The sequence below is a fragment of the Neoarius graeffei genome, chromosome 4 (genome assembly GCF_027579695.1).
Source record: "Neoarius graeffei isolate fNeoGra1 chromosome 4, fNeoGra1.pri, whole genome shotgun sequence".
Taxonomy (NCBI): domain Eukaryota; kingdom Metazoa; phylum Chordata; class Actinopteri; order Siluriformes; family Ariidae; genus Neoarius; species Neoarius graeffei.
The window spans coordinates 1077412-1102977 of record NC_083572.1 but is presented as its reverse complement, the minus strand read 5'-3'; the positions used below and the strand labels follow the sequence as shown (position 1 = coordinate 1102977).

At 42.8% G+C, this 25566-nt stretch overlaps 1 protein-coding gene across 2 annotated transcripts; it reads left to right on the top strand.

Moving 5' to 3' along the window:
- Positions 1-262: 262 nt before the first annotated feature.
- On the top strand, positions 263-23916 carry LOC132884692 (phosphoinositide 3-kinase regulatory subunit 6). Of its 2 annotated transcripts, XM_060918550.1 has the most exons (21): positions 263-280; positions 8020-8064; positions 8456-8538; positions 8668-8754; positions 9733-9824; positions 10155-10223; positions 10330-10462; positions 11741-11810; positions 12795-12981; positions 15283-15409; positions 16128-16214; positions 16402-16786; positions 18612-18708; positions 18963-19085; positions 19201-19308; positions 20225-20324; positions 20410-20480; positions 20780-20870; positions 20998-21050; positions 21160-21266; positions 21495-23916. In XM_060918550.1, exons 3-21 carry the CDS (start codon positions 8490-8492, stop codon positions 21649-21651), a joined length of 2193 nt encoding a protein of 730 aa, XP_060774533.1. In that variant the 5' UTR covers positions 263-280; positions 8020-8064; positions 8456-8489; the 3' UTR covers positions 21652-23916. The 2 variants fall into 2 exon arrangements, with proteins under 2 accessions (XP_060774533.1, XP_060774532.1); XM_060918549.1 differs by lacking the exon at positions 263-280 and having other exon boundaries at positions 7711-8064.
- The last annotated feature ends 1650 nt before the right edge of the window (positions 23917-25566 follow it).

Genomic DNA, 25566 nt, shown 5'->3' with positions numbered 1-25566 from the left:
TGGGGAACAGGCTGGAACACAGAGTCACAGATCAGGTAGCAAGATAAGGGACAGAAATGCAGAGTCAGGTTACCAGGACTGAAGAGTTGACGGAGTCGACGCCTAGAAGTCGATCTGACACTGAAGGACAGCAGCTTAAATACACACAGAGGAGGAGCAGGTGATAGGCAACAGCCAATGACAGCCACTGAGAGTTAATAAGAGGAAGTGTATGTGGGCGTGGCCGGTAATGCTGAGTGGAGAGGAGTGGAGAAGTTACCTGAAGAGAGGAAACCCACAGGTAGGACCATGACATTTAATACATGATCAGTTTAAGAAGAAATAAATACCAAGTGTGTCACTTTATAAAAATGATGTCACAGTAGGCGGGGTTAATTCCTTAAAGCAACTCGACAACATAATAATAATAACAGAAAAAAATGTCAAAAGAAATAATGGCATTATTAGACCACAGATTTCTCTCTCTCTCTCTCACCCCCTCTTTCTTCCCCCCCATGTCTCTCTCTTCTTCATCTTTCTTCTTTTCTGTTTTGCAAAGAGTCCTGTTTCCTATTTTCCTTGACTGGGTGATGATTTGATTTCCTGTTTTCAGTTTTTCAGATTTTTTGCTCACAATGTTATTAAAGTTCATCTGTCAAATCATTGTATAGACACAGAGTGACGGTAAAGCAGGCCTGTGTGTGTGTGTGTGTGTGTGTGTGCGTGCGTGCGTGTGTGTGTGCGTGCGTGTGTGTGTGTGTGTGGACACGGTGCTTTTTCAGGTTAAATATAACCCTCTGCTTTTCCGCCTACACATTTAGAATGTCAGGAAACACATCAGTTCCTCTCTCTCTCTCTCTCTCTCTCTCTCTCTCTCTCTTTCACTTGCTTTCTCTCTCTCTCTGTCTCCCCCTCCCTGTCTCTCTCTCTTTCTCTCTCTCTCTGTCTCCCCCCTCCCCATCTCTCTCTATCTGTCTCCTCCTCCCCATCTCTCTCTCTGTCTCTCTCTCCCCCCTCCCCATCTCTCTCTCTCTTTCTTTCTCTCTGTCTCCCCCCTCCCCATCTCTGTCTCTCTCTCTCCCCTCCCCGTCTCTCTCTGTCTCCCCCTCCCCATCTCTCTCTCTGTCTCTCTCTCTCCCCCTCCCTGTCTCTCTCTCTCTCTGTCTCCCCCTCCCCATCTCTCGCTCTCTGTCTCCCCCTCCCCATCTCTCTCTGTCTCTCTCTCTCTCCCCCTCCCTCTCTCTCTCTGTCTCCCCCTCCCCATCTCTCTCTCTGTCTCTCTCTCTCCCCCTCCCCATCTCTCTCTGTCTCCCCCTCCCCATCTCTCTCTCTGTCTCTCTCTCTCTTTCTTTCTCTCTGTCTCCCCCCTCCCCATCTCTGTCTCTCTCTCTCCCCTCCCCGTCTCTCTCTGTCTCCCCCTCCCCATCTCTCTCTCTGTCTCTCTCTCTCCCCCTCCCTGTCTCTCTCTCTCTCTGTCTCCCCCTCCCCATCTCTCGCTCTCTGTCTCCCCCTCCCCATCTCTCTCTGTCTCTCTCTCTCTCCCCTCCCTCTCTCTCTCTGTCTCCCCCTCCCCATCTCTCTCTCTGTCTCTCTCTCTCCCCCTCCCCATCTCTCTCTGTCTCCCCCTCCCCATCTCTCTCTCTGTCTCTCTCTCTCCCCCTCCCCGTCTCTCTCTGTCTCCCCCTCCCCATCTCTCTCTCTGTCTCTCTCTCTCTCCCCCTCCCTGTCTCTCTCTCTCTCTCTGTCTCCCCCTCCCCGTCTCTCTCTCTGTCTCTCTGTCTCCCCCCTCCCCGTCTCTCTCTCCCCCTCTCTCTGTCTCCCCCCTCCCCGTCTCTCTCTCCCCCTCCCCATCTCTGTCTCTCTCTCTTTCTCTCTCTCTGTCTCGCTCTCCCCCTCCCCGTCTCTCTCTTTCTCTCTCTGTCTCTCTCTCCCCCCTCCCTGTCTCTCTCTTTCTCTCTCTGTCTCCCCCCTCCCCATCTCTCTCTGTCTCTCTCTCTCCCTCCCTCTCTCTCTCTCTCTGTCTCCCCCTCCCCATCTCTCTCTGTCTCTCTCTCCCCCTCCCCGTCTCTCTCTGTCTCCCCCTCCCCATCTCTCTCTCTGTCTCTCTCTCTCCCCCTCCCTGTCTCTCTCTCTCTCTCTCTGTCTCCCCCTCCCCGTCTCTCTCTCTCTCTCTCTCTCTCTCTCTCTCCCCCCTCCCCGTCTCTCTCTCCCCCCTCCCCATCTCTGTCTCTCTCTCTTTCTCTCTCTCTGTCTCGCTCTCCCCCTCCCCGTCTCTCTCTTTCTCTCTCTGTCTCTCTCTCTCCCCCCCTCCCTGTCTCTCTCTTTCTCTCTCTGTCTCCCCCCCTCTCTCTCTCTGTCTCTCTCTCTCCCCCTCCCTGTCTCTCTCTCTTTCTCTGTCTCCCCCTCCCCGTCTCTCTCTCTCTCTCTGTCTCCCCCTCCCTGTCTCTCTCTCTCCCCCCCTCCCCATCTCTGTCTCTCCCCCCTCCCCATCTCTGTCTCTCTCTCTTTCTCTCTCTCTGTCTCGCTCTCCCCCTCCCCGTCTCTCTTTTTCTCTCTCTCTCTCTCTCTCTTCCCCCTCCCCGTCTCTCTCTTTCTCTCTCTCTCTGTCTCTGTTTCTTTCTCCCCTCCCCTCTCTCTGTCTCTCTCTCTCCCCCCTCCCTGTCTCTCTCTTTCTCTCTCTCTGTCTCTGTCTCTCTCCCCCTCTCTCTGTCTCTCTCTCTGCCCCCCCTCCCTGTCTCTCTCTTTCTCTATCTCTCTCTGCCTCCCCCTCCCCCTCTCTCTATCTCTCTCTGTCCCCCTCCCTGTCTCTCTCTCTGTCTCTCTTTCCCCATCCCTGTCTCTCTATCTCTGTCTCTGTCTCTCTCCCCCTCCCCGTCTCTCTCTCTCTCTCTCTGTGTCTCTCTTTCTCTCTCTTCCCCCTCCCCGTCTCTCTCTTTCTCTCTGTCTTTCTCTCTGTCTCTCTCTCTGTCTCTCTCCCCCCTCCCCCTCCTCCCTCAGTTACAGGACATTTTGTGGTTTTGCATGTTGCTGAAACAGCACAGTTCATCTTTAGACACTCATCTGCTCAGAACACAAGCTTAATACTCTCTCTCTCTCTCTCTCTCTCTCTCTCTCTCTCTCTCTCTGACCCAGTTGTTCTGTGTGGGTTTAAGTGTATCTTAGGTTACAGCACGGCGAGACAGAGAGAGATATAGAGGTGTGTGTGTGTGTGTGTGTGTGTGTGTGTGTGTGTGTGTGTGTGTGTGTGTACAGTCTGTTGCTACATTTCCTCAACCACTGGAAATTAACTGAAGACGTTATGGTGAGATTTTATTCATCGCTGCACAGTTGCTCATGTTTCAGGTTATAATGCTTCATTAGAGTGCAGAATGAGCTTTAACAGAGCAAAGCGGCAACAAACAAACAAACAAAACATAAAGGAAATGCATTCTTTGAAAAATATATTACAGGGAGATGTAACATTATTGTACAGGTTTATAATGAAATAAATAATACAATAAAATATTATTGTTGTACATAATATAATTACCTTTTTGATCAATCAGCTGATGGACGGGTAGCAGAATATTTGAATGTTTATGGTCAGAGTTGGTGCTGTAAATATTTTCAGAATGAAGAATTGCAGATGTGTGTGTTGGAGATAACAGATTCATGTTTTTTATTTTTTCACTCATTACAGTAACAGATTGTCATCACGTGCTGGACACACACACACACACACACACACACACACACACACACACACCTGTGTTTAGGATGTGGGTTGATTCACTGCAGATGGAACAGGAAATAGTGAAGACGTTCATAAAGAGACCTGAGACAGACCAGAGACAGAAGCAGGTTAAAGCAACATATTTTTTACTGCATGACTGCTTTTCTTCAACTTTGTAATAATGTGGGTTTGTGGAGATGACTTCATGACCATGGCCCCCAACACACACACACACACACACTGAACCAGTGCCTTAAGACAGTAATCACTTCACACAGAGATGATTTCAGTGTGTTATTCTTCAGACACTTTCGATCTTCTACCTTTTACTTTCATGTCCACATCAATATTAATCCAGTCCACAGGAGGGTGGAGCTTTAAACCCTTCATTTAGCTTTATGTTCTCTCAGCATCGTTCATGAGTACTCATATATAGGTAATAATAATAATAATAATAATAATAAAGTAATCTATGTAATGGTACATAATGTTCATGTTATTGGTTTGGATCGGTCACCAAGCAGGACAAGAACAGACTGCAACGGACAATAAGGTCTGCAGAGAAAATTATTGGTGTCAGCCTGCCCTCCATCCAAGACCTGTACCTGTCCAGAGTCAGGAAACGGGCAGGTAACATCTCTGCAGACCCATCACACCCTGGTCACAAACTGTTTAAACTTCTCCCCCCGGGAGACGCTACAGATCACTGTACGCAGAAACAACCAGACACAAGAACAGTTTTTCCCTCAGGCTGTCTCTGTGATGAACAGCTAAAACCGGACTCAAATATCAGCAACATCAACTGTGAAACATCTGCACACTCATCCCGTCATTCTGTGCACACTGTATATTTATATTTACCAATTCATCCTTGCACTATGCTGTCTATGCATATATTTCCCCTCTACATGTACATAGCTTTTTGTTTTTGTCTACGCTTTTTATCTGTTTGTACTGAGAGAGCGAAGTGAAACTGGAGTCAAATTCCTCGTGTGTGTTCAGGGACGCAGATAGGATTTTTGAACTGGGGGGACTGAGCTGTCAGCAAATGATTCCATTTTGTGTAAATGCATATATATATATATATATATATATATATATATATATATATGTATGTATATATATGTATGTATATATATGTATGTATATGTATGTATGTATATATATATATATATATATATATATATATATATATATATATATATATATATATATATATAATATATATATATATGTATGTGTGTATGTATGTGTGTGTGTGTGTACTGAAGCTTCAATATACATTCGAATTGTGAGTTTTCTAACTGAATGAACATTGGTAGACAAAGGCCTACCTGGTCAACATTGCTCGGTTTTTGAAAAAACGCTGTAATTGTTTTTTGTTTTTTCATTGTTGACCCCACCAGGGATTGCCTGCAGGCCAGGAGGACAATGTTAACATCTTGAATCTCATAATTTCAGTTAACAGTTGCTGCTTACTAAAATAACATTATACATAAAAATAACAACATTAAAAGATATTCACCTACAGCCTAGAATGCTGTTATTTTACATTTAGCCTCCTTCAGGTAAGTCCAAATTCCTTCTTATTATTATCAGACGAGCTACTCAACATTACAAAACAAGTATTTGTCACATCTGGGAAAGGCAACAGGCAGAGGATATTTACATCTTTTGGTTCTTGAAACAAACGCTGTGATTTTTTTTCCCTCTTCTCTGGCTTAATGTGGCAGAAAGATCACCAGCTCGGTCATTAGACAGTTGTTTATGATCACTATGGTTACCGTGACAGGCAAAGTCCCCAGCTCCCCTTAGGACCCCGGGGTCGAGATGGTGCATTACATTTACATTGGAAGTCGGAACTTGGAGCTCCGAGCAACATAACCTCAGAACTGAGTGCTTCCCAGTTTAAAAACTGGGACATCATGGAACATGGAATTCAAAAAAATGGCCAGTTAATGAAATGAAACGAAAACCCCAACGTTTATGCTGGGAGATGCTGGATTTCAATGCTTTTCCGACTTCAAACTTCCAACTTACGAGTACAACTGAACGCACCATTAGTCGCAGCAGAAACACCGTTGCGATCAAATGGATGAGCTGTGCAGTGTTATTAACCGAGAATTATGTGGAAAATGAACACCTTGCTTTCCCAACTCTGCAAGGATCTGCTCCAGCCTACACCGGTTCAAGAAGGGGAAAATGTGGATTGATCACAGACAAGGCTGCTGCTGCTGCCATTTCAACTTTGTGCTGCAGTGTAAGTTAGTCTAACTAACGGAACATTAATCCTCACTTCTTCTACCTATGTGTGGCACCTTACGTAGGGACGGTGGGTGGGGGGGACAGATGGGGGTCACTATAAATCTGGGGGGGACATGTCCCCCCTGTCCCCCATGCCATCTGCGCCCTTGTGTGTGTTCACATACCTGACAAATAAAGTTTTATTATTATTATTATTATTATTATTATTATTATTATGTTATTGATGTAAATACTAAAAGACATTTAATTGCAATAGTTCAGATAACAGTGAAAATAAAATCAGCTAACACTCGCTGTTCTCTGGAACCAAAGGACCAAATTTTAGTTTTAAAAAATGTATTGCTGTAACTACATACACACGTCAGTGAGCTCTATAAAAATCGCAAATCAGTGTATTTATTGACGATTAACTACCAAAAATCGCAGTTCTGTCTCTCTGTATTTACATATTCAAATTACCTGCTAAGAACTTCCTGTAACTGACATCTCCATGAATGATGTGATGATCGAGTGTGTTGGACCTCCGCTGTTGAGACTCTCTCCTCATGGCTCTGGTTTACCCCCCACACCCCGGGTAAAGTCTCACCTTTCACCACTAACAGGCTTAAACAGAGTTAGCACAACTAAACAGGAATAACCATCTTCATCTTCATCAACCCGGAGATGAATTAATAAATAAAATTAATGAAGCTGAAGGTGAATAAAATAAAACATGAGTAAATCATCAAGTAGAAATGTGTCCTTTTTTTATTTCTACATTTTGCATTTATACATGGGTGTGTCTGCAGTAGGTGTCTGCAGTAGGCGTGTCTGCAGTGGGATTACCCGTGTATTTGCATTTACACATCTATCTACTGTGGCACCCTCTAGCACCACCGTTGTCACAGTACAAAATAATTATATTAATTATACACTAATTAACATCTATTATCCATCCATCCATTATCTGTAGTTGCTTATCCTGTCCTACCGGTACAGGGTCGCAGGCGAGCTGGAGCCTATCCCAGCTGACTACGGGTGAAAGGCGGGGTTCACCCTGGACAAGTCGCCAGGTCATCACAGGGCTGACACATAGACACAGACAACCATTCACACTCACATTCACACCTACGCTCAATTTAGAGTCACCAGTTAACCTAACCTGCATGTCTTTGGACTGTGGGGGAAACCGGAGCACCCGGAGGAAACCCACGCGGACACGGGGAGAACATGCAAACTCCTCACAGAAAGGCCCTCGCCGGCCACGGGGCTCGAACCCGGACCTTCTTGCTGTGAGGTGACAGCGCTAACCACTACACCACCGTGCTGCCCCCACATCTATTATAAACTTATTAATGTTAATTATAGATTTATTACAATCCCATGTTTTTTATTGTCCATTGTATGTAATTAATGTTCATTATCAACTCCTTACTGCTCATCATGCACTCATCACTAATTGTTGTACACTAATTAATATTCATTACAGACACATGAATATTCATTGTATGATCATTGATATTCACATTCTATACTAAATCTTTGAAGTGAATAGTAAGTTTATTAGTAAATTAGGAGGCGAGTCACCGCAGTGCATGATGGGTATTGTGTATCTGCTTGAGGCGCCCCTTTGTGAGCCTGAGCCCCTGCAGGGCATTGTGGGAGATTAGGAACCAGTGGAGGATGAACCCGTGCTTTTGGATAGAAATAGTAGAACTCCTTAAATAGTGCAGTATGTAGTGAGCAGGGTCGGGTTTCAGACACTTCGAGAGTCAGAGTTAAAAGTAGCCTCAACTCATTCCTCACACACACACACACACACACACACACATACACACTTTTCTCACACTTCTACTCAACACTACCTTTCCTCATCCACCCTCTGAACTTTCCTCTGTGTATTCTATCCTCTACACAAACACTGTCTCTTTTCCTCCTCCTCCCTCACTCACTTGTGCTCTCTGTCTCATACTGGTTGGGTGTGTGTGTGTGTGTGTGTGTGTGTGTGTGCAGTAGATAGAGGAAGTGTTACTCGGCGTGTCACTCTCTCTCTCTCTCTCTCTCTCTCTCTCTCTCTCTCACAGTTGTCTTCTTGTGCATGGCGACATAACCCACACTCAACGAAACAGGTCAGAGAATGGAGGTTCTTTTTAACTGTGTGTGGTGTTTGTTGATATATGTGTGTGTGTGTGTGTGTGTGTGTGTGTGTGTGTGTGTGTGTGTGTGTGTGTGTGTGAAGAAAACGTGCCACCTTTTGCTTAATGATTAGCAGAGATGAAACAAGTCTGAGTTAGTTTCTGTTTGTTCGCTCCACTTTGCCTTGTGTTCCTTCCATCCTGTCTTTGGACACTGTGTGTGTGTGTGTGTGTGTGTGTGTGTGTGTGTGTGTGTGACTTGCTGGAAGAAAGAAAGTTTGGCTAAGCAGAGAACAGAATGTCTGAGTCAGCTCTGTGTGTGTGTGTGTGTGTGTGTGTGTGTGTGTGTGTGTGTGACACATACATTTACTTCTTTCCATCATAGCGACCCCCAGCAGTGACATCATCATGCTCACATAATGGCGTTGTGGGTAAGCTCTAGTGACTGCAGCAGCATGGACTCAGCAGGTACCAGTTCTGGTTCTGAGTTTTATTCACAGTTTATAAACGTGTTATTATCACTTCTCAAATGAGTTATAACGAGATAATTAATGAATGTGAGATTTGAGAGTGTGGGTGTGTGTGACGTGTTTTCAGAAGTTGCGGCTCTCGACTCAGAAATCTACCGCAGCCTGCAGGCCATCCTGAGAGAGCTGGACACCTCACAGCCCGCGGCGAATAAAGGTAACACACACACACACACATACATACACACACACACCTGGATGGAGGAGTGGATTTCTCCCGCACTCCTACTGAACTTCTATACTCCCACTCACTGTGTGTGTGTGTGTGTGTGTGTGTGTGTGTGTGTGTGTGTGTGTGTGTGTCAGCATGGTTATGAAATGACCCTCCTGGATGTATTAGAGTGTGTACAGGGTAAACTGTGGTGTAGATGTACGTAGAGCCCACACTTACCTGGATATGTGTACGGAGAGCGTGTGTGTTCCTGAGATGTTCAGTAATGAGGAGCTGAGCGCTCGCTCCCCCTGAGTGTGGAGTAAAATGGAGCAGATGGTCATTTGGAGGATGCAGTAATTTACAGTATGTACGGATGAGGATGTGGTTACAGCCTGTAGACTTTAGAACATACACTCGCCTGGAGTACACACCTGCCGAGAGTGTGCAGTAATTGGAGTGCATACTTTTATACTGTAGTATATATTTGCCAGCATACTTACTGAAAGTATGTACCCCCTGGTGCTCCTGCCATCTCATGCTTACACACGTAAACTCGAAGTGTTCTCAGGAATACAAACTTCACAAGCTGGCCAGCAAACGTATGCTATGAGTTACAGCACAGGAACATGAGGCATCTACAAAGCTGCATATTCATGAATATTCAAAGGTCATGAGCATATCGATGATCCCAGACCTTTTGTAAATGTAGCTATGATGTTAGCGAGTGATGTTCACGGTGTGCGTGGTCTTTGTGTTAAATGAAATGATAGCGAGAGTATGTTAAACATCTCACACACCTGCAGGATAAACGATTCAGACTTTTACTGAGGAATGATGATGATCACTGTTGCAACTACACACACACACACACACACACACACACAGAGTATCACTTCTGTGGTCTCTTTCTGCTAATGAATATAGTAATTCTGTGTGTGTGTGTGTGTGTGTGTGTGTGTGTGTGTGTGTGTGTGTGTGTAGGAATGCTGAGATGGACTTTGCATAAGAAGGTGCAGCGTGATCCTCAGAAGAGTCTTGCTTTGGTTCGAGTGACCATCAAAGAGCTGGAGAGAGTAAGCCTCTGTGTGTGTGTGTGTGTGTGTGTGTGTGTGTGTGTGTGTAGGTAGTGTAGATAACAGCAGAATGACACTGGATCTTGGATCTGTTTAATTACTGTATATTTAAAGGTTGTGGGGGGAAAAGGAGGCGGAGTCACTGAGTTTTTATCCGTTTATATTTACATTTAATGTAGTGATGAAGCAAGTTGAGCTGCTGCTATAGAAACAGCAGTGCAGTAGAACAAGTGCATTAATAAAAATCTGTCATTTACAGAATTCAAATAAGTGTGTGTGTGTGTGTGTGTGTGTGTGTGTGTGTGTGTGTGTGTGTGTGTGTGTTCACAGGCTGAGAGAGTGGACCTGAAAACACACATCATCCCACTGTTACACACTCTCATGTATGCCGTCTTACAGGTGAGAACAGTTTATTATTAAAGAGTGTATTAATATTAAATGTGCATATCATAACGTGTGTGTGTGTGTGTGTGTGTGTGTGTGTGTGTGTGTGTGTGTGTTGCAGGCAGTCTACATCCCTGATGATGTGTATAAAAGGCTTTACGAGTCGTGTAAGAGGATGCTGACTCTGCCTGAGCCGTTCTGCTCTGTAGGACTCAATTACACGAGACAGTTAAAGACAGAGAGAGCCACACCAGGTACACACACACACACACACACACACACACACACACACACTCTCAATCATTTAAAGACATATTAGGTGTGTTTAGTGTCCAGCTGTGGGTCTGTGACATTAATCACAAATAAATTCATCATTAAATACTTAATAAATGATTTAAAAATAGCTTTTTGAACATCTTTTAAACAATACACACTTCCGTTATCATTTTGTTTTCACAGTTTTCTATTTTTTATGGTTCTACACAGTCCTGTGCAAAAGTCTTAGCCCTGTTACTTTTTTCCATACAAACTTTATTATAGATTTCTATTTTATGATTTCTACATTATTGAGTCAAAACATTACAAAACCATTTTAGAGTCCAAACATTTGGGTTTTTTCCAGCACAAAATTAAATGTTACAGGAAAAAAGTTTGTATCTGAGCAGCATATTCCATAAGAGAGCACTTTTCAGATGAAAAAAGAAAGCATAATGAAGGCTGCTGGGTTTTGGTGTAAAATGAAGAAGTGAGTGTGACAGTCAAAGTGTCCAGAAGAACTGTGGCTGGTTCTGGAAGATGCTCAGGAAAACCTACAGATCATTTCCACATAAAACTGACCTCACTGGACCTGAGACGGAGATTTTTTTTAAAGTAAATGGTCATCTCACACCAAATACTGACTTTGTTTCAGTTATTATGGCTCACTGATTACTGTTATAGTATTTTTTTTTTATGTTAAAACATCTCATTTCATTATTTTTAAGTAATTTTTACGTGACTAAGACTTTTGCACAGAACTGTATATATAAAACTTTTTAATGTTTATTATTTAACCTAACCTTTTTTACTGTTTAATATAAGTAATATACAATAACATTTTTAGTTTTAGAAATAAAAAAGAAATATTCAACACTGAAAGGAGAAGAAATGTCACAGAAAAATTAGAAAAAAAGTAATATTTGTTCATTTTAAAAATCAAGTATAACATTTTATTATCAGTTAATCAGCAGCCCCCAGTTAGTGTGTAATTATTATTTTTGTACAATTAATTAAAATATATCTCAATATGTTAGGAAATTGCATTGTGCCATAAATTATTGCAATATTGATATTATTTCCTTGTATCACCTTCCATTAGAAGAACCGTGGGTCTGTGTTCCAGATGTGCTTCAACAAAATTACATTCATTTACTCACACACTGTAAGCTTCATAAAGCAGAAGTGCAAAGCACTAATTAGGTGTGTGTGTGTGTGTGTGTGTGTGTGTGTGTGTGTGTGTGTGTGTGTGTGTGTGTGTGTGTGTGTGAAACAAGGACTACTGTATTTGAAGAAGCTTATGGCTGAACACAATCTGAAGAATGAAAATCATCCTGTACAGGAGCGGTGAGTACACACACACACACACACACACACACACACACACACACACACACGTTCCCTACAAAATAACTGGGAGTAAAATACATTAAGGACTCAGACAGGTTGGGCCTGTTCACCTGCTTGTGGACCTCGAGGGTTTTTTCCCGTCACCTCACTGCACTCCATGAACACGTGAAGGAACTTCCTTCTCAGAAACACTTCATTTTATCAATGAAGTTCCTGTTTCTGTCTGTCATCCATAACCACACCCCTTACCAGACACACCCACAATGATCACTCTTTCAGCACTCCTACTGTAGCTTCTGAATAAATAATAATAATAATAATAATAATAATAATAATAATCTTGCGAATGTTAGTCAGTGGAGTATGCTATATAAGGAATAAAAGACGTGATGGTGTGCTGAAATTAATCAACACCAGGGTGGAGTGAAGAGGCAGAGTTACTGTTACCATCCTGAAGGTGATTATTTTCCTCTAACAGCACGTCTTATTCCTCTTCTAAACCGTAAACAACACGGTTTATTCCTCTTACACCACAGCAGCTTAATGACAACTACAGTTTTTGTTTGTTAAAAATGATGTCATACCGTATCTCTGTTTACGTTTTACATTCTGGAACGTTCCTGTGTCAGACAGAACGCTGTGATGAACACACACACGCTTAAAACAGCACAGCGTTACTCTGAGTTGCCATGGCAACCCTGCAGCATACAGCATGAACACGCCGAGCACATTTCTGTTATTAAAGTTCACATGTTCAGGACAGTGTGTCTCATGTTCTGCACACACACACACACACACACACACACACACACACACACACACACTGTGGTTCACTGCAGGTCAGTAATGTGATGGTCACCTGATACTGTCTCAGTTGGACTTTAAATGAGAATTGTGTTAACCCTGCATGTGTGTGTGTGTGTGTGTGTGTGTGTGTGTGTGTGTGTGTGTGTGTGTGTGTGTGTGTGTGTGTGTGTGCAGTGTGTTTGTGTTTGTAGACCCAGCAGTGTTCTCAGAGTCTCTATGCTTGGTGTTGAAGGAGGATCTGGAGGCTGAGGGTCGGACGGAGACGCAGCTCGACTACATGCGGCATGTGGTGCAGCACCTCCTACAGGCCACACTGGGAGAGGACAACTGTCACGGACCAACACTCGCACGCGCCTTGGAGGTCTCTCTCTCTCTCACACACACACACACACACACATACACACACACACATGGACACACACACACACGGACACACACACATACACACACACACACACACACACACGGACACGACTTCAAAGAATCATGAGAACCCAGAAGTGGGACTTGAGGAGGGATCAGGCAGGTGGTTATGGTGTGGTTGTACATCCTGTAGGTCTGAGAAGATATTAAATGAGCAACACAACTAACGACTGATCCTGAGGAAAGGGGATTGATCACAGCAGGCGGCACAGGCGTCTTAATTTGGTGTATTAAAGTCTCAGAATTGTAGAGTGTAGCCCTGCGAGTGAACAATGGAAAAGTGAGAGTGCATGTCAGTGTGTGTGCGCGTGCATGTGTGTGTGTGTGTGTGTGTGTGTGTGTGCGCTCACAGAATGAATGTACACTCGCACACACAAGACCTTTCCAACGGCACTAGTTACTTGTCTATGAGCTGAAGTTTTAGGGAGAAAAATCATTGACCTCTAATTTAATCTTAGTTACAATCTGCATTCAGGACTCCGAACCCTAACCCCTAACCCCTACCCCTAAACCTTACCCCAACCCCTAACCCCTACCCCTAAACCTTACCCCAACCCCTACCCCTAACCCCTACCCCTAAACCCTAACCCTAAACCACAAACCCTAAACCATAACCGTAAACCCTAAACCACAAACCCTAACCCTAAACCCTAACCATAAACCCTATCCCTAAACCACAAACCCTAACCCTAAACCACAAACCCTAACCCTAACCCCTACCCCTAAACCCTAACCTCTAAACCCTAACCCTAACCTCCAATTTAATCTTAGTTACAATCTGCATTCAGGACTCGGAACCCCTACCCCTAAACCTAAACCCTAACCCTAAACCACAAACCCTAACCCTAAACCCTAACCCCTGACCTCTAATTTAATCTTAGTTACAATCTGCATTCAGGACTCCGGATCCTAACCCCAACCCCTAAACCCTACCCTTAACCCCTAACCCTAACATCTAATTTAATCTTAGTTACACTCTGCATTCAGGACTCCTAACCCCAACCCCTAACCCCTAACCCTAACCTCTAATTTAATTTTAGTTACAATCTGCATTCAGGACTGCAAACCCTAACCCCTAAACCCACCCTTAACCCAACCCTAAACCCTAACCCTAACCCCATACCACAGGGTAAACAGTAGAACTTACCCTTTCTGATTTCACTTTCTCTGTGTGTGTGTGTGTGTGTGTGTGAAAAGCTCATCTCATCTCATCATCTCTAGCCGCTTTATCCTTCTACAGGGTCGCAGGCAAGCTGGAGCCTATCCCAGCTGACTACGGGCGAAAGGCGGGGTTCACCCTGGACAAGTCGCCAGGTCATCACAGGGCTGACACATAGACACAGACAACCATTCACACTCACATTCACACCTACGCTCAATTTAGAGTCACCAGTTAACCTAACCTGCATGTCTTTGGACTGTGGGGGAAACCGGAGCACCCGGAGGAAACCCACGCGGACACAGGGAGAACATGCAAACTCCACACAGAAAGGCCCTCGCCGGCCCCGGGGCTCGAACCCAGGACCTTCTTGCTGTGAGGCGACAGCGCTAACCACTACACCACCGTGCCGCCCTGTGTGAAAAGCTGTTGTTCAGTAATCTGCTCTAATCTGCTTTGTAATTCACAGTAAATAAAACAGTGTCCTGATTTCCCTGGAGCTCTGAACACACACATTACTGCAGATTGCTCAGTCCTGCAGTTTCCCTTCCTCATGGACCTGAGCTTCCACATTCCACATGTTCTCTTCCACAGAGTTATTAATGTACTGTATATCTCCACTGACAACATTTACAGAGAGAGAGAGAGAAAGAGAGAGGGGTGAAAATGTGCAAGTATCATCTTATTAAATATGGAAGACCTGGATAGACGAGACTTCTGAAAAAAAGAAAACAAAATAAAACAGAGAGAGCGTGTAGAGCTTTATAACGACTGCCATGGAACGATACAAGTTCAAAGTAAATGTAGTTCAAAGTAAATTCCACAGCTCGGGGTTCAGATGGTTCAGTCGGGTTAGGGTTATGGGGAGACTGACCCACTGCCCCCCAGACAGCACATACATGTCTGTCTGTCTGTCTGTCTGTCTGTCTGTCTGTCTGTCTCTCTGCCTGTCTATATAACAAACTAACTAAATATCTGTCTGTTGGTCTAATATACCTCCCTCAACATTTTTCTCTATACCCTGAACCCTTTGTGTGTGTGTGTGTGTGTGTGTGTGTGTGTGTGTGTGTGTGTGTGTAGGAGCTGCAGCAGGATGTAGAGATTTATTTCTATGAGGTTTTAGACTGTGTTGAACAAAACGAAGAAAATGACCGAACACAGCGACTCCAACAGCTCTACACACAGCTGCTGCTCAGCACCGGCAAAGGTACTCTCACCAACTCTGTTCAACTCTGCACTACTCTATTCATCTCTACACTGCTCTCATCAACTCTACACTGCTCTCATCAACTCTACAATGCTCTCATCAACTCTACAATACTCTCATCAACTCTACACTGCTCTCATCAACTCTACATTGCTCTCATCAACTCTACAGCGCTCTCATCAACTCTACAATATTCTCATCAACTCTACAATACTCTCATCAACTCTACACTCCTCTCGTCAACTCTACAATGCTCTCATCAACTCTACACTACTCTAATCGACTCGACACTATTCATCTCTACACTACTCTATTCATCTCTACACTGCTCTCATCAACTCTACACTGCTCTCATCAACTCTACAATGCTCTTATTAACTCTACACTACTCTAATCAACTCTACACTACTCTATTCATCTCTACACTACTCTCATTAACTCTTCAACTAAGTAATCAATGATCTAATTCTGTACTAAACTTTTTTCTACTTTACTCTCAGCAAAAACTATTCTATTCTAATAAAGCTCTATTCTGGATTTTGTTTCACATTCCTCATCACTCTCTCTCTCTCTCTCTCTCTCTCTCTCTCACACACACACACACACACACACACACACACTGAACTTTGTTCTCAGAAGGAATGGAAATTGTGTTTATTTTCAACATTTCTGTGTGTGTGTGTGTGTGTGTGTGTGTGTTTGCACACATGTGTTTCAGATCCATTGTGCCATGGTTGTCTGGCTGATGTTTCACTTCCCAATCCGGATATGAGCTTCCACGTGTGGTGGGAGGAAGAAGACCTCTGTGAGTCTGATCTCTTTCAGAAGTGTGTGTGTGTGTGTGTGTGTGTGTGTGTGTGTGTGTGGTGGTGAGGGGGGGTGGGGGGGCAGGATGTTGAGAGTTATTTGAATGATCATTTGGAGTGTAAAGGTATACAGACTACACTCTGGTATTGATTTGGGTTGGATCCCATCTTTTCTTCCTCCTTCAGGGAGACAACTGGCGAAATTTGTGCGCAGCAGCTCCACCGATAACTTCTGCATCTCCATGGAGGATTTCGACATGTCTGAGTTTTCACCCTACATGGACTTGGACATGCCACGTCACTCCATCCTCTCCACAGACAGCGGGATCGAACGTGACTTGCCACAGGGCTCAGACTCAGAGACGAAGGGCACATGGCGTCTGTTGAGGCGCGGAGGGATGAAGGTGAAGCCCTCGGTGACGGACAGCATGGCGTTCTTACAGGATGCTTTAGTCAGCGGGAGCACTTTCCTCAAACAGCAGCAACATCAGAGACACTTCACCGCTAACATCGTAGTGATGGGGGACGACCGTATACTCGGGAGACTCGCCAGGGCGTACTACAGACTCAGGTGCACAATACACACTGCACTAATGCACTACAGAGGGTCCAGTAATCTGAGGGCACAGTGGAGGCGGAGCCAAACGTACACTGTGAATTCCATCTCCACAGATCTTATCTCATCTCATTATCTGTAGCCGCTTTATCCTGTTCTACAGGGTCGCAGGCGAGCTGGATCCTATCCCAGCTGACTACGGGCGAAAGGCGGGGTTCACCCTGGACAAGTCGCCAGGTCATCACAGGGCTGACACATAGACACAGACAACCATTCACACTCACATTCACACCTACGCTCAATTTAGAGTCACCAGTTAACCTAACCTGCATGTCTTTGGACTGTGGGGGAAACCGGAGCACCCGGAGGAAACCCACGCGGACACGGGGAGAACATGCAAACTCCACACAGAAAGGCCCTCGCCGGCCCCGGGGCTCAAACCCAGGACCTTCTTGCTGTGAGGCGACAGCGCTAACCACTACACCACCGTGCCGCCCATCTCCACAGATTATTTATGGAAATAGGGTTCTGTTGTTTTTACAAACTCACTCGACCCTGATATCTCCCCCAATATATTTCCTTATGATAAATGTGTATTATAGGAGTTATTTAATGATAAATAAAAGGACGTGGTTGATGAGGTGATTGACAGGTTTGGACATGACAGTGAACGTGCACGTACTTTCCAACACACACCTGAAGATCTTTCTGAGACTCCAGTAACGTCATTTAACATCTTTAAAATATGATACCAAACCTGTACAGTGCTGTAACATGCTCTAACAAATCTGCAGGGTTTTTAGTCCGTTTTGTTGCCTAAACTAGCTTGGTAACTAGCTTGCTAGCTGCTAGATAGCATTAGTGAACTGAAACACCATGAAAATGATGAAAATGACCTCACTAGTTGGATTTAATAACATTAATTGGATTTGAATATTAAAATTGCCCAAGTCACAATCAAATTGCATTCTGAAATAAAGAACGTGAGCGTCCTGTTCATTTACACAGCGAGGTTAGCAAGCCACTCCCTTTAGAACACGAGTGGAGCACTTTTATATTCAGATGTGTAACTTACACCTGGTACGAAGAGAGATATGTCCAGGACCAAAAAGGGTGGAGCAAGAGGCGGAATCACTGTCCAACCAGCTGTATCTACTGCACAAACTCACTCAAGACAAGTCATTTTAATTTGTCCAGAAAAGGCTTCAAAACTTCACAGTGGGAGTCAATGGCACCATGCTGTCCACTGATTCTGTAGGGCAGGGGTGTTCAAACTGATCCATAAAGGGCCGTGTGGCTGCAGGTTTTCATTCCAGCCATGCAGCAGCACACCTGACTTGGCTCATTCAATCAACTGAACTGTCTTCACACAGTCAAATACTTGCAGCCACACCCACCCTTGATTAAAGGGTGGGTGTGTCAGTTGATTGAATAAGCCAAATCAGGGTGCTGCTCCATGGCTGGAATGAAAACCTGCAGCCACACGGCCCTTTATGGATCAATTTGAACACCCCTGCTGTAGGGTGTGTGGTTTGGGACACGCCCACAGTGGACCCATTATGCTGCTTGTGTGGCCTGTATAGTGTATAAGCCATTTGGTTTGGGACACACCCACAGTGGACTGATGATAGTGTTTTTGTGGCCTGTGTAGTGAACGGTGAATAGGGCATGTGGTTTGGGCCACACCCACAGTGCACTACTGACTATACAGTGAGTAGGGCGTGTGGTTTGGGCCACGCCCACAATGGTGAGTTGTGAGTTATTAAGCTGCTACCTGTACAGCACTGACATTAATGAAGAAGGGTAGAGTCTTCACACATTTGTGTTTTTATTCTGACAGGAAAAGAGAAGCACGGAGACTTTTTCTGACCATCAAAGTGAATATACAGATGTTTTATATCCCCGTGTCCACGCAGCAGCTGTCCTCTCCCACCACGGTGAGACACAACATCTCACACACACTTCATATATACAGAGCTGTGACAATCAGAACTCTGCTCTTGTAGAAAAAAAAATCACTTGCTTTCTTTTGGGGATTTATAAAAAATATATACAAATATATCATAAATAAACCAGAAGATAAAGGGTGAAGAGCAGGTTTACAGAATAATCTACATGCTGTGTGTGAGGCTTTAGAGAGCTATTTACTGTATGTATAAATAAGTGACTGTGTGTGTGTGTGTGTGTGTAGGAGAGTGTGTGTCTGCTGGACTCTAACCCGTGTGTGTTGGGTTCGTATCTGGGGAAGGTGGACCCCTGGTACGAGTGTAACATCATCAGTCTGGGTCACATGATCCCCAAACTCGCCACCGTGGTAATGAACACATCACCTGATTAACATGTAGTACATCATAAAAATGATCGTCATTCATAATTATCCTAGATGATGTGTGTGTGCGTATGTGTGTGTGTATGTGTGTCTCCAACAGTGTGACTCCAGTAGACCACACGAGCCCAACCCTTTTTTAGCTGATGTCATTTCCTATTATGTGCGAATGGGACAGCAGCCAGTTTACTTCACCATCTACTACATGAAGGTGAGCGCTCACTTCCTCTCCGACACTTTAATGACATGAAAATACTTATCTCATAAACATTACATTAAACCAACTCCCCCACACACACAAAAAAAGATTTATGTTCTGTAAGTGGAAATTAATCTCGACTGATTTGATGATTATTATTAAACTACACAAAAACTGTTTTTTCTTCCATCATTGTATTTAATTTAAGTGTAAAATTTCCACGTTAAATAAAATTCAGACTTTTATCTCAGTCTCCTGCAGCTTTAGCAGAATAAAACCTACATTACACTTTATTTTATTTTGTATTTTTAAGTGTTCAGGGCTGTAAATGGAAAAATACTCTTCATTATCCTCATCATTGTCTGTCAGGAGGAAGATGCGAGTGCAGGGTTTTGATTAACAACTAAACACAGAAAGACAGAACTTAATTAGGGACAGTAATTAGGATGAAACGTATAAACAGATGAGAGTGATCAGGACGGTGTGTGACAGGCTCATGTGTTTGTTGTAATTTTTATTTGATGTTACGTCGTAATTCATTTGACAGCAAAGAATAAAAATACTAGTTCCTTCTTCAGTCCTTATTTTCTATCCCTGATGATTTTTTTCCAAATTTAAAGGTGAAAGGTGGTTATCTAGACTCTATTGTAAAAGCCCGTCTTGGACACTTCTTATTCTTCTCAAGAGAAGTGTATCAGAGGTGTGACACACACAGGTGACTTTAATAATCTGAACGTAAAGCTCAGAAAATCCACATAAGCAGCTGCAGAACGTGACTCTGAACACCCGCAACTTTCACCACAGACTACAGCACTTTACGAGCACAGGTTTACACAAGACTCACACCTATGTATGTACCTCTGTGTGTGTGTGTGTGTGTGTGTGTGTGTGTGTGTGTGTGTGTGTGTGTGTGTGTGTGTGTGTGTAGATTGCATTCTGTAACCCGACCAAAGAGTCAGTTGAAGACGTCTTCCTGTGTCACGCCAGTATCAAGTTCCCCGAGTTCACACAACATCACACCACCAGAGGTACCAACACTTCAGTGTGTGATGTCACAGCTATGACATCGTAAAACCTGTTCAGGTCACATGACCATGTCACTTCCTCTTACAGACATGACTGTGAAACAGAAGAAGCAATCTGCAGAAGTTTGTGGCGCGCTCGTCTCACTAAACTACAGGAAGGTGATGAGTTTGGATCACACCTACACCTAAGCCCCGCCCTCTCACTCATGCAACACAGTATTGTATTGATCCAGTATATGTGGAACAGTGTACAGTAAACTGTATAAAGTGCACGGTGTTTGTAACTGGGGGACTTTGGGATTAACATCTCATTTGAATTTGTTTGCTACAGTATTTAACGAAGTTTTTGTGCACATTAGATGCAATTTCTACTGCTTTTGTACCTTAAAATCTGTAGACGTGAATATTTCTGTTTCTGTACACAAACTGACACAAACTTTATGACCCTTATGTCTCAGGTGTCACTGAGCAGCAGAGAAGAAGAGAGAGGCATTGCATTACGAACAACGAGAATTCAGATTTCAGCTGTAACCTCCAACAAAAGCCAAGGTACATTTCAGCCAATCAGAACACAGCGTACTGCTCTCAGCCAATCAGAACACAGCGTACTGGACACATTAATAGTGTATTAACGAGGTGTTGTGTTTAAGTGTCCTGATTTCTGTCTCTCTCTTAGATGTGAACTGTCTCATGGTGGACTTGTGTGACGTGAAGCCCAAAAGTGTCTTGGTGAGATTTCATTCTTTGCATCTTTAATACATTATTGCTTGTTTGTTTATTTGTTTGTTTGTTTGTTTGTTTGTTTGTTCGTCTGTTTATTCAAATATATTTTTCTCAGGAGTCCAAAATCAAAACATGCAGCATGAAGCTGAAGACGACCGAGAGGTCAGGGTTCACGCTGTGTCTGGATAAAGACTCACGCAGAACCTTCTATGAAGTTCAAAGGTCAGAGGTCACTCACTGTGCCTTCAGAGATCTCCCTCTTTCTCCTGGACATCATGATTTAATTTAATATTTAAAAAATAATGATGATGAAACATAATCATGATCAAATGAAATAACGGTTATGTACTGTTCCGTACATATTAAAATGTGTTTAAATTATTTTGATGCTTGTGAGGGAAATTGATTCAGAAAACATTTTTGAGACTTTTTTGTTTTTATTATTTACAGTATCGAGATCAAGCCGTGTAAAGATCCGGGATATTACATTCAAAAGTCCATGAGGTCAAAGTTCACAACAGGAGACGACACCGACTCAGGACTGAGCAAGTTTATGAGTCGAGGACTTCCTCTTTCCATAAACACCTTCTCAGGCATCATTTCCTGACAGAAAAACAAAGCAGGAAGAAGAAAGGCACTTTGGTGGACACTGAGCTAACCGCTAACTGCTAATTAACTGTGGCCGTTATATTGTGTGGTTATATTTAACATTATGTTCATATCATACATGATATGAAGGCCACGGTTTCCATGCTGCTAAACACACACACACACACACACACACACACACACACACACACACACACACACACACACAGAGGATACAGTAGTTTTCCTCAGCGTGTTTAACAAAAAAAAACAGACAATGGAGCTGTGTGTGTTTAAAACCACAACTATCAGAATAACTTCCTCTTCCCTTCTCAGAAATAATTTTCTGACAAATGAAGAGGAAAGGAAACGTTTAGCTAACTGCTAACTATTAGCAACATGCTAACACACTCCATTGATAGGCCAATAATAAAGAGTGTTAATAACAACTGAACAAATGTCAGGGAGTGAAATGTTCACCTCATTCACTTGTTGATGTTTTCAGTCATATGTTCGATAATATGGACGACACGACATGTGTACAAACCTGCAGCGAAAATGATTTTATGCTAACTTATAAACGGTGGGCATTTTCTTTCTGACACGCACATCATGTCACATGGCTGTTTAACTGGAAAGTACTATTAAGTGTTCAAAAAAATTAGTAAAAGTTTGCATTAACTTACTGTTACATATACCGTTGGAATGTCATTGGAGTGTGTTAGCTAAGAATAACACATACTTGCCAACCCCTGAGAATGAAAAGCGGTAGATCAGATTGCATGACATAGTCATAGTGGGTCCGGGGGCATGGCCAACTGGGAAATTTTGAAAAAAAAATGTGTTGTAAAACTGTGTTCTCTGCACTCTGAGAGCCATATTTGAAGAAAACAGATGGAGAAATTGGACCGACGTATTGCACATAACACTGCTTTTCACCTCAGTGCTTTGATGCTGATGAGCCGATGACCAAGTCGCCTTGAACTTGTCATAGCGAATCTTTTTTTCTTCAGAGTTTTATTGTTCGTGATCACCAGAGCGTGTTTGGTTTTTATGAATATTGGTGTGATTTGTTGTAACATGTGACCTCATTGCTGATTGGCTAGAACCGTAACGAGAGTCGATGGAACGGCGCGATAGAGCGATACGGTTTAGAGTCAATATCATTATCGCCGTTCCACTGGCTCTCGGCTTCACTTCATATGACTATCTGACGCTGTAGACTCGTATCCTCTGTGCTGAAAACAGATGAAGTGAGAGCAGAAGAGCAAATCCAACAGTGTTCACTGATTATTTTGTAATGCGGTAGTTTTCAGAACTAAAAGCAGTCGGCGGTGTTCACCTGTCAGAATCAGTAGACTACCGCGTGAATCAGTCGAGTTGGGAATGATGTGTAACTGGCTAGGAGCACGATAAATGATTAAATACAGCCACGCGGCCAGCATTACACCAAACAGATGTCTGTAGAGTAAACAGCTAGTCAGCGTTTACATAGCTACGTTTACTCTATAAAATAAGATATAAAACACAATAAGGTATTAAATTAAATAGATACTGAGCTCAAGCTTAGATCTTATCTTTAAACGTTTAATGTATAACAATTAGCAATTTCATTACCACTGAGTTTTATCACTCCAACACTAACACAGTGTGACAATCAGCTAATTTGCTGAAGCGTTGGTTTGCTAAATTGAACACTTGCTAATTGCCTTGTTTGCTAACTATCTATTATGCTAAATAACGACTTTGCTGCTGAGCTAGCACAATAATTAGCTCGCAGTGTAAAGTATCAAAGCAATAAAACGCAATGGAATATTATTGGAAATCGGAACAACTTTATCGCTCCTGATGATATGTTGTTTTTTATTTTAAAAATGAAAGCATCAAGGGGACTCAATCGAGGGGAAGTGGATGAGTGCACATTAAAAACAGCACTGATATCAGTAAAATATATTAAATAATCCATATAAAATACTAAGGGGAATTTTTAAAGAAGAAAATAAAAGTTAAAAAATAACAAATTGTTTAAAGGCAGGTGTTACACTAGTGCAGTGGATTTTAACTTGAACTTTTTTCTTTTTTTTCCAAATCGTGACAGATTTGATTTGAGTTTCGAGCACACTAGTTTCACTGTAAAAGCTGTAATTGTAAATTGTGAATATTTGTATGATAGTTGATTTGGCTTTTATTTTTGTACGTCCCCGGATGTTGTGATTAAAGTTTAGTCCTGAAAATGAAGCTTTATTTACGAACTGTATGTATATGAATAGAAATAGCATAAATGTCTTCATGTATGATTTATAAAAGTATACTTTTTATAAACAGGTCCTTGTTTGTTTGTTTGTTTGTTTGTTTGTTTGTTTGTTTGTTTGTTTGTTTGTTAACTCACTATTACACCGCATAACTGAAAATCACAGTGATGGAAATTTTTAACTCCAAAACATTTGATTTTTTTAATTACATTGAATATCTATCAATCAATCAGTCTGTCTGTCTGTCTGTCTATCTATCTATCTATCTAGTTTTTATATTGATGTATAAATGATAATTGTGTAAATTTGAATTCTTATTTATTTAAAACATGTTCACACTGATGAATCCCAGGTAGATGTCGATGTAGACGCAGTTGTAGATGTATCCTCCTGACTCACACACACCTCCATCTGTTCATCTGTTATTACTGGAGAAGGGTGTGGTGTGGGGGGTTAAAGGTCACTGCCATGGATACAGAACCACTTTTACCATGGCAATGCATTCATAATTAAAGTTAACATGAAGATAAAAGTATATACACTGAGAGTCATACAGTGCTGAGCGTAAATGAGTGCACCCCCTTTGAAAAGTAACATTTTAAACAATATCTCAATGAACACAAACAATTTCCAAAATGTTGAAAAGACAAAGTTTAATATAACATCTGTTTAACTTATAACGGGAAAGTAAGGTTAATAATATAAACTTAGGTTACACATTTTTCAGTTTTACTCAAATTAGGGTGGTGCAAAAATGAGTACACCCCACAACAAAAACTACTACATCTAGTACTTTGAATGGCCTCCATGATTTTTAATGACAGCACCAAGTCTTCTAGGCATGGAATGAACAAGTTGGCGACATTTTGCAACATCAATCTTTTTCCATTCTTCAACAACGACCTCTTTTAGTGACTGGATGCTGGATGGAGAGTGATGCTCAACTTGTCTCTTCAGAATTCCCCACAGGTGTTCGACTGGGTTCAGATCACTCATTTACGCTCAGCACTGTGGCTGAGGATTTGTGGCTCCCAAAACCAAAACATTCAGAAACAAACTGATGGTACAGAGACGAGGGGTTTAAACACAAAGTGAACAGCATCACCTGCTGGAAAAATGCACACCACACGCACACACACAGAAAGTAAAATATAATCTTAGTTTGAATTATTTCAAACACGGAAATTATAGTATTGCCTGAAATTATAAATAGTTGAGTGTAGTGCTGTATTCTCGTGTTTATTAAAGTTTGATAACGTGTCATTCACACTGCTGTAAATGTAAAATATTGCTATTCAAGTGCACCACTAACATCAGCTAACTAGTTAGTAGCTGTTTTCAAATCTAGTCTAATACCCTATTAATATTTTAGCAGGTTACAGGTGTTTAGAACACAATCATCACAAATATACGAGCCTTAAATCAGCATCAGTTTATTATCATCTAAACACAATTCACAGTGGTGCAGTGTTTATCACTGTTACAGTGAGAAGGTCGTGGGTTTGACCCTCGCGGCTGACTGGGTTCTTTCTGTGTGGAGTTTGCGTGTTCTCCTTGTGTCTGTGTGGGTTTCCTCCAGGTTCTCTGGTTTCCTCCCACAGCCTAAAGATGTGGATTCGGTAAACTGGCTCCTCTCAACCCCGCACAGGTGTGAGTGTGAGTAAGATGGTTGTTAGTCTGTG

What these genes read in the sequence shown, in the direction of transcription:
- LOC132884692 (XM_060918550.1), top strand. Translation starts at nt 8,490, where the DNA reads ATGGCGTTGTGGGTAAGCTCTAGTGACTGCAGCAGCATGGACTCAGCA. An exon ending in GACAGAGAGAGCCACACCAG is followed by an intron (nt 10,463 to 11,740) that starts GTACACACACAC and finishes GTGTGAAACAAG; the next exon opens with GACTACTGTATTTGAAGAAG. An exon ending in TGAAGCCCAAAAGTGTCTTG is followed by an intron (nt 21,051 to 21,159) that starts GTGAGATTTCAT and finishes TATTTTTCTCAG; the next exon opens with GAGTCCAAAATCAAAACATG.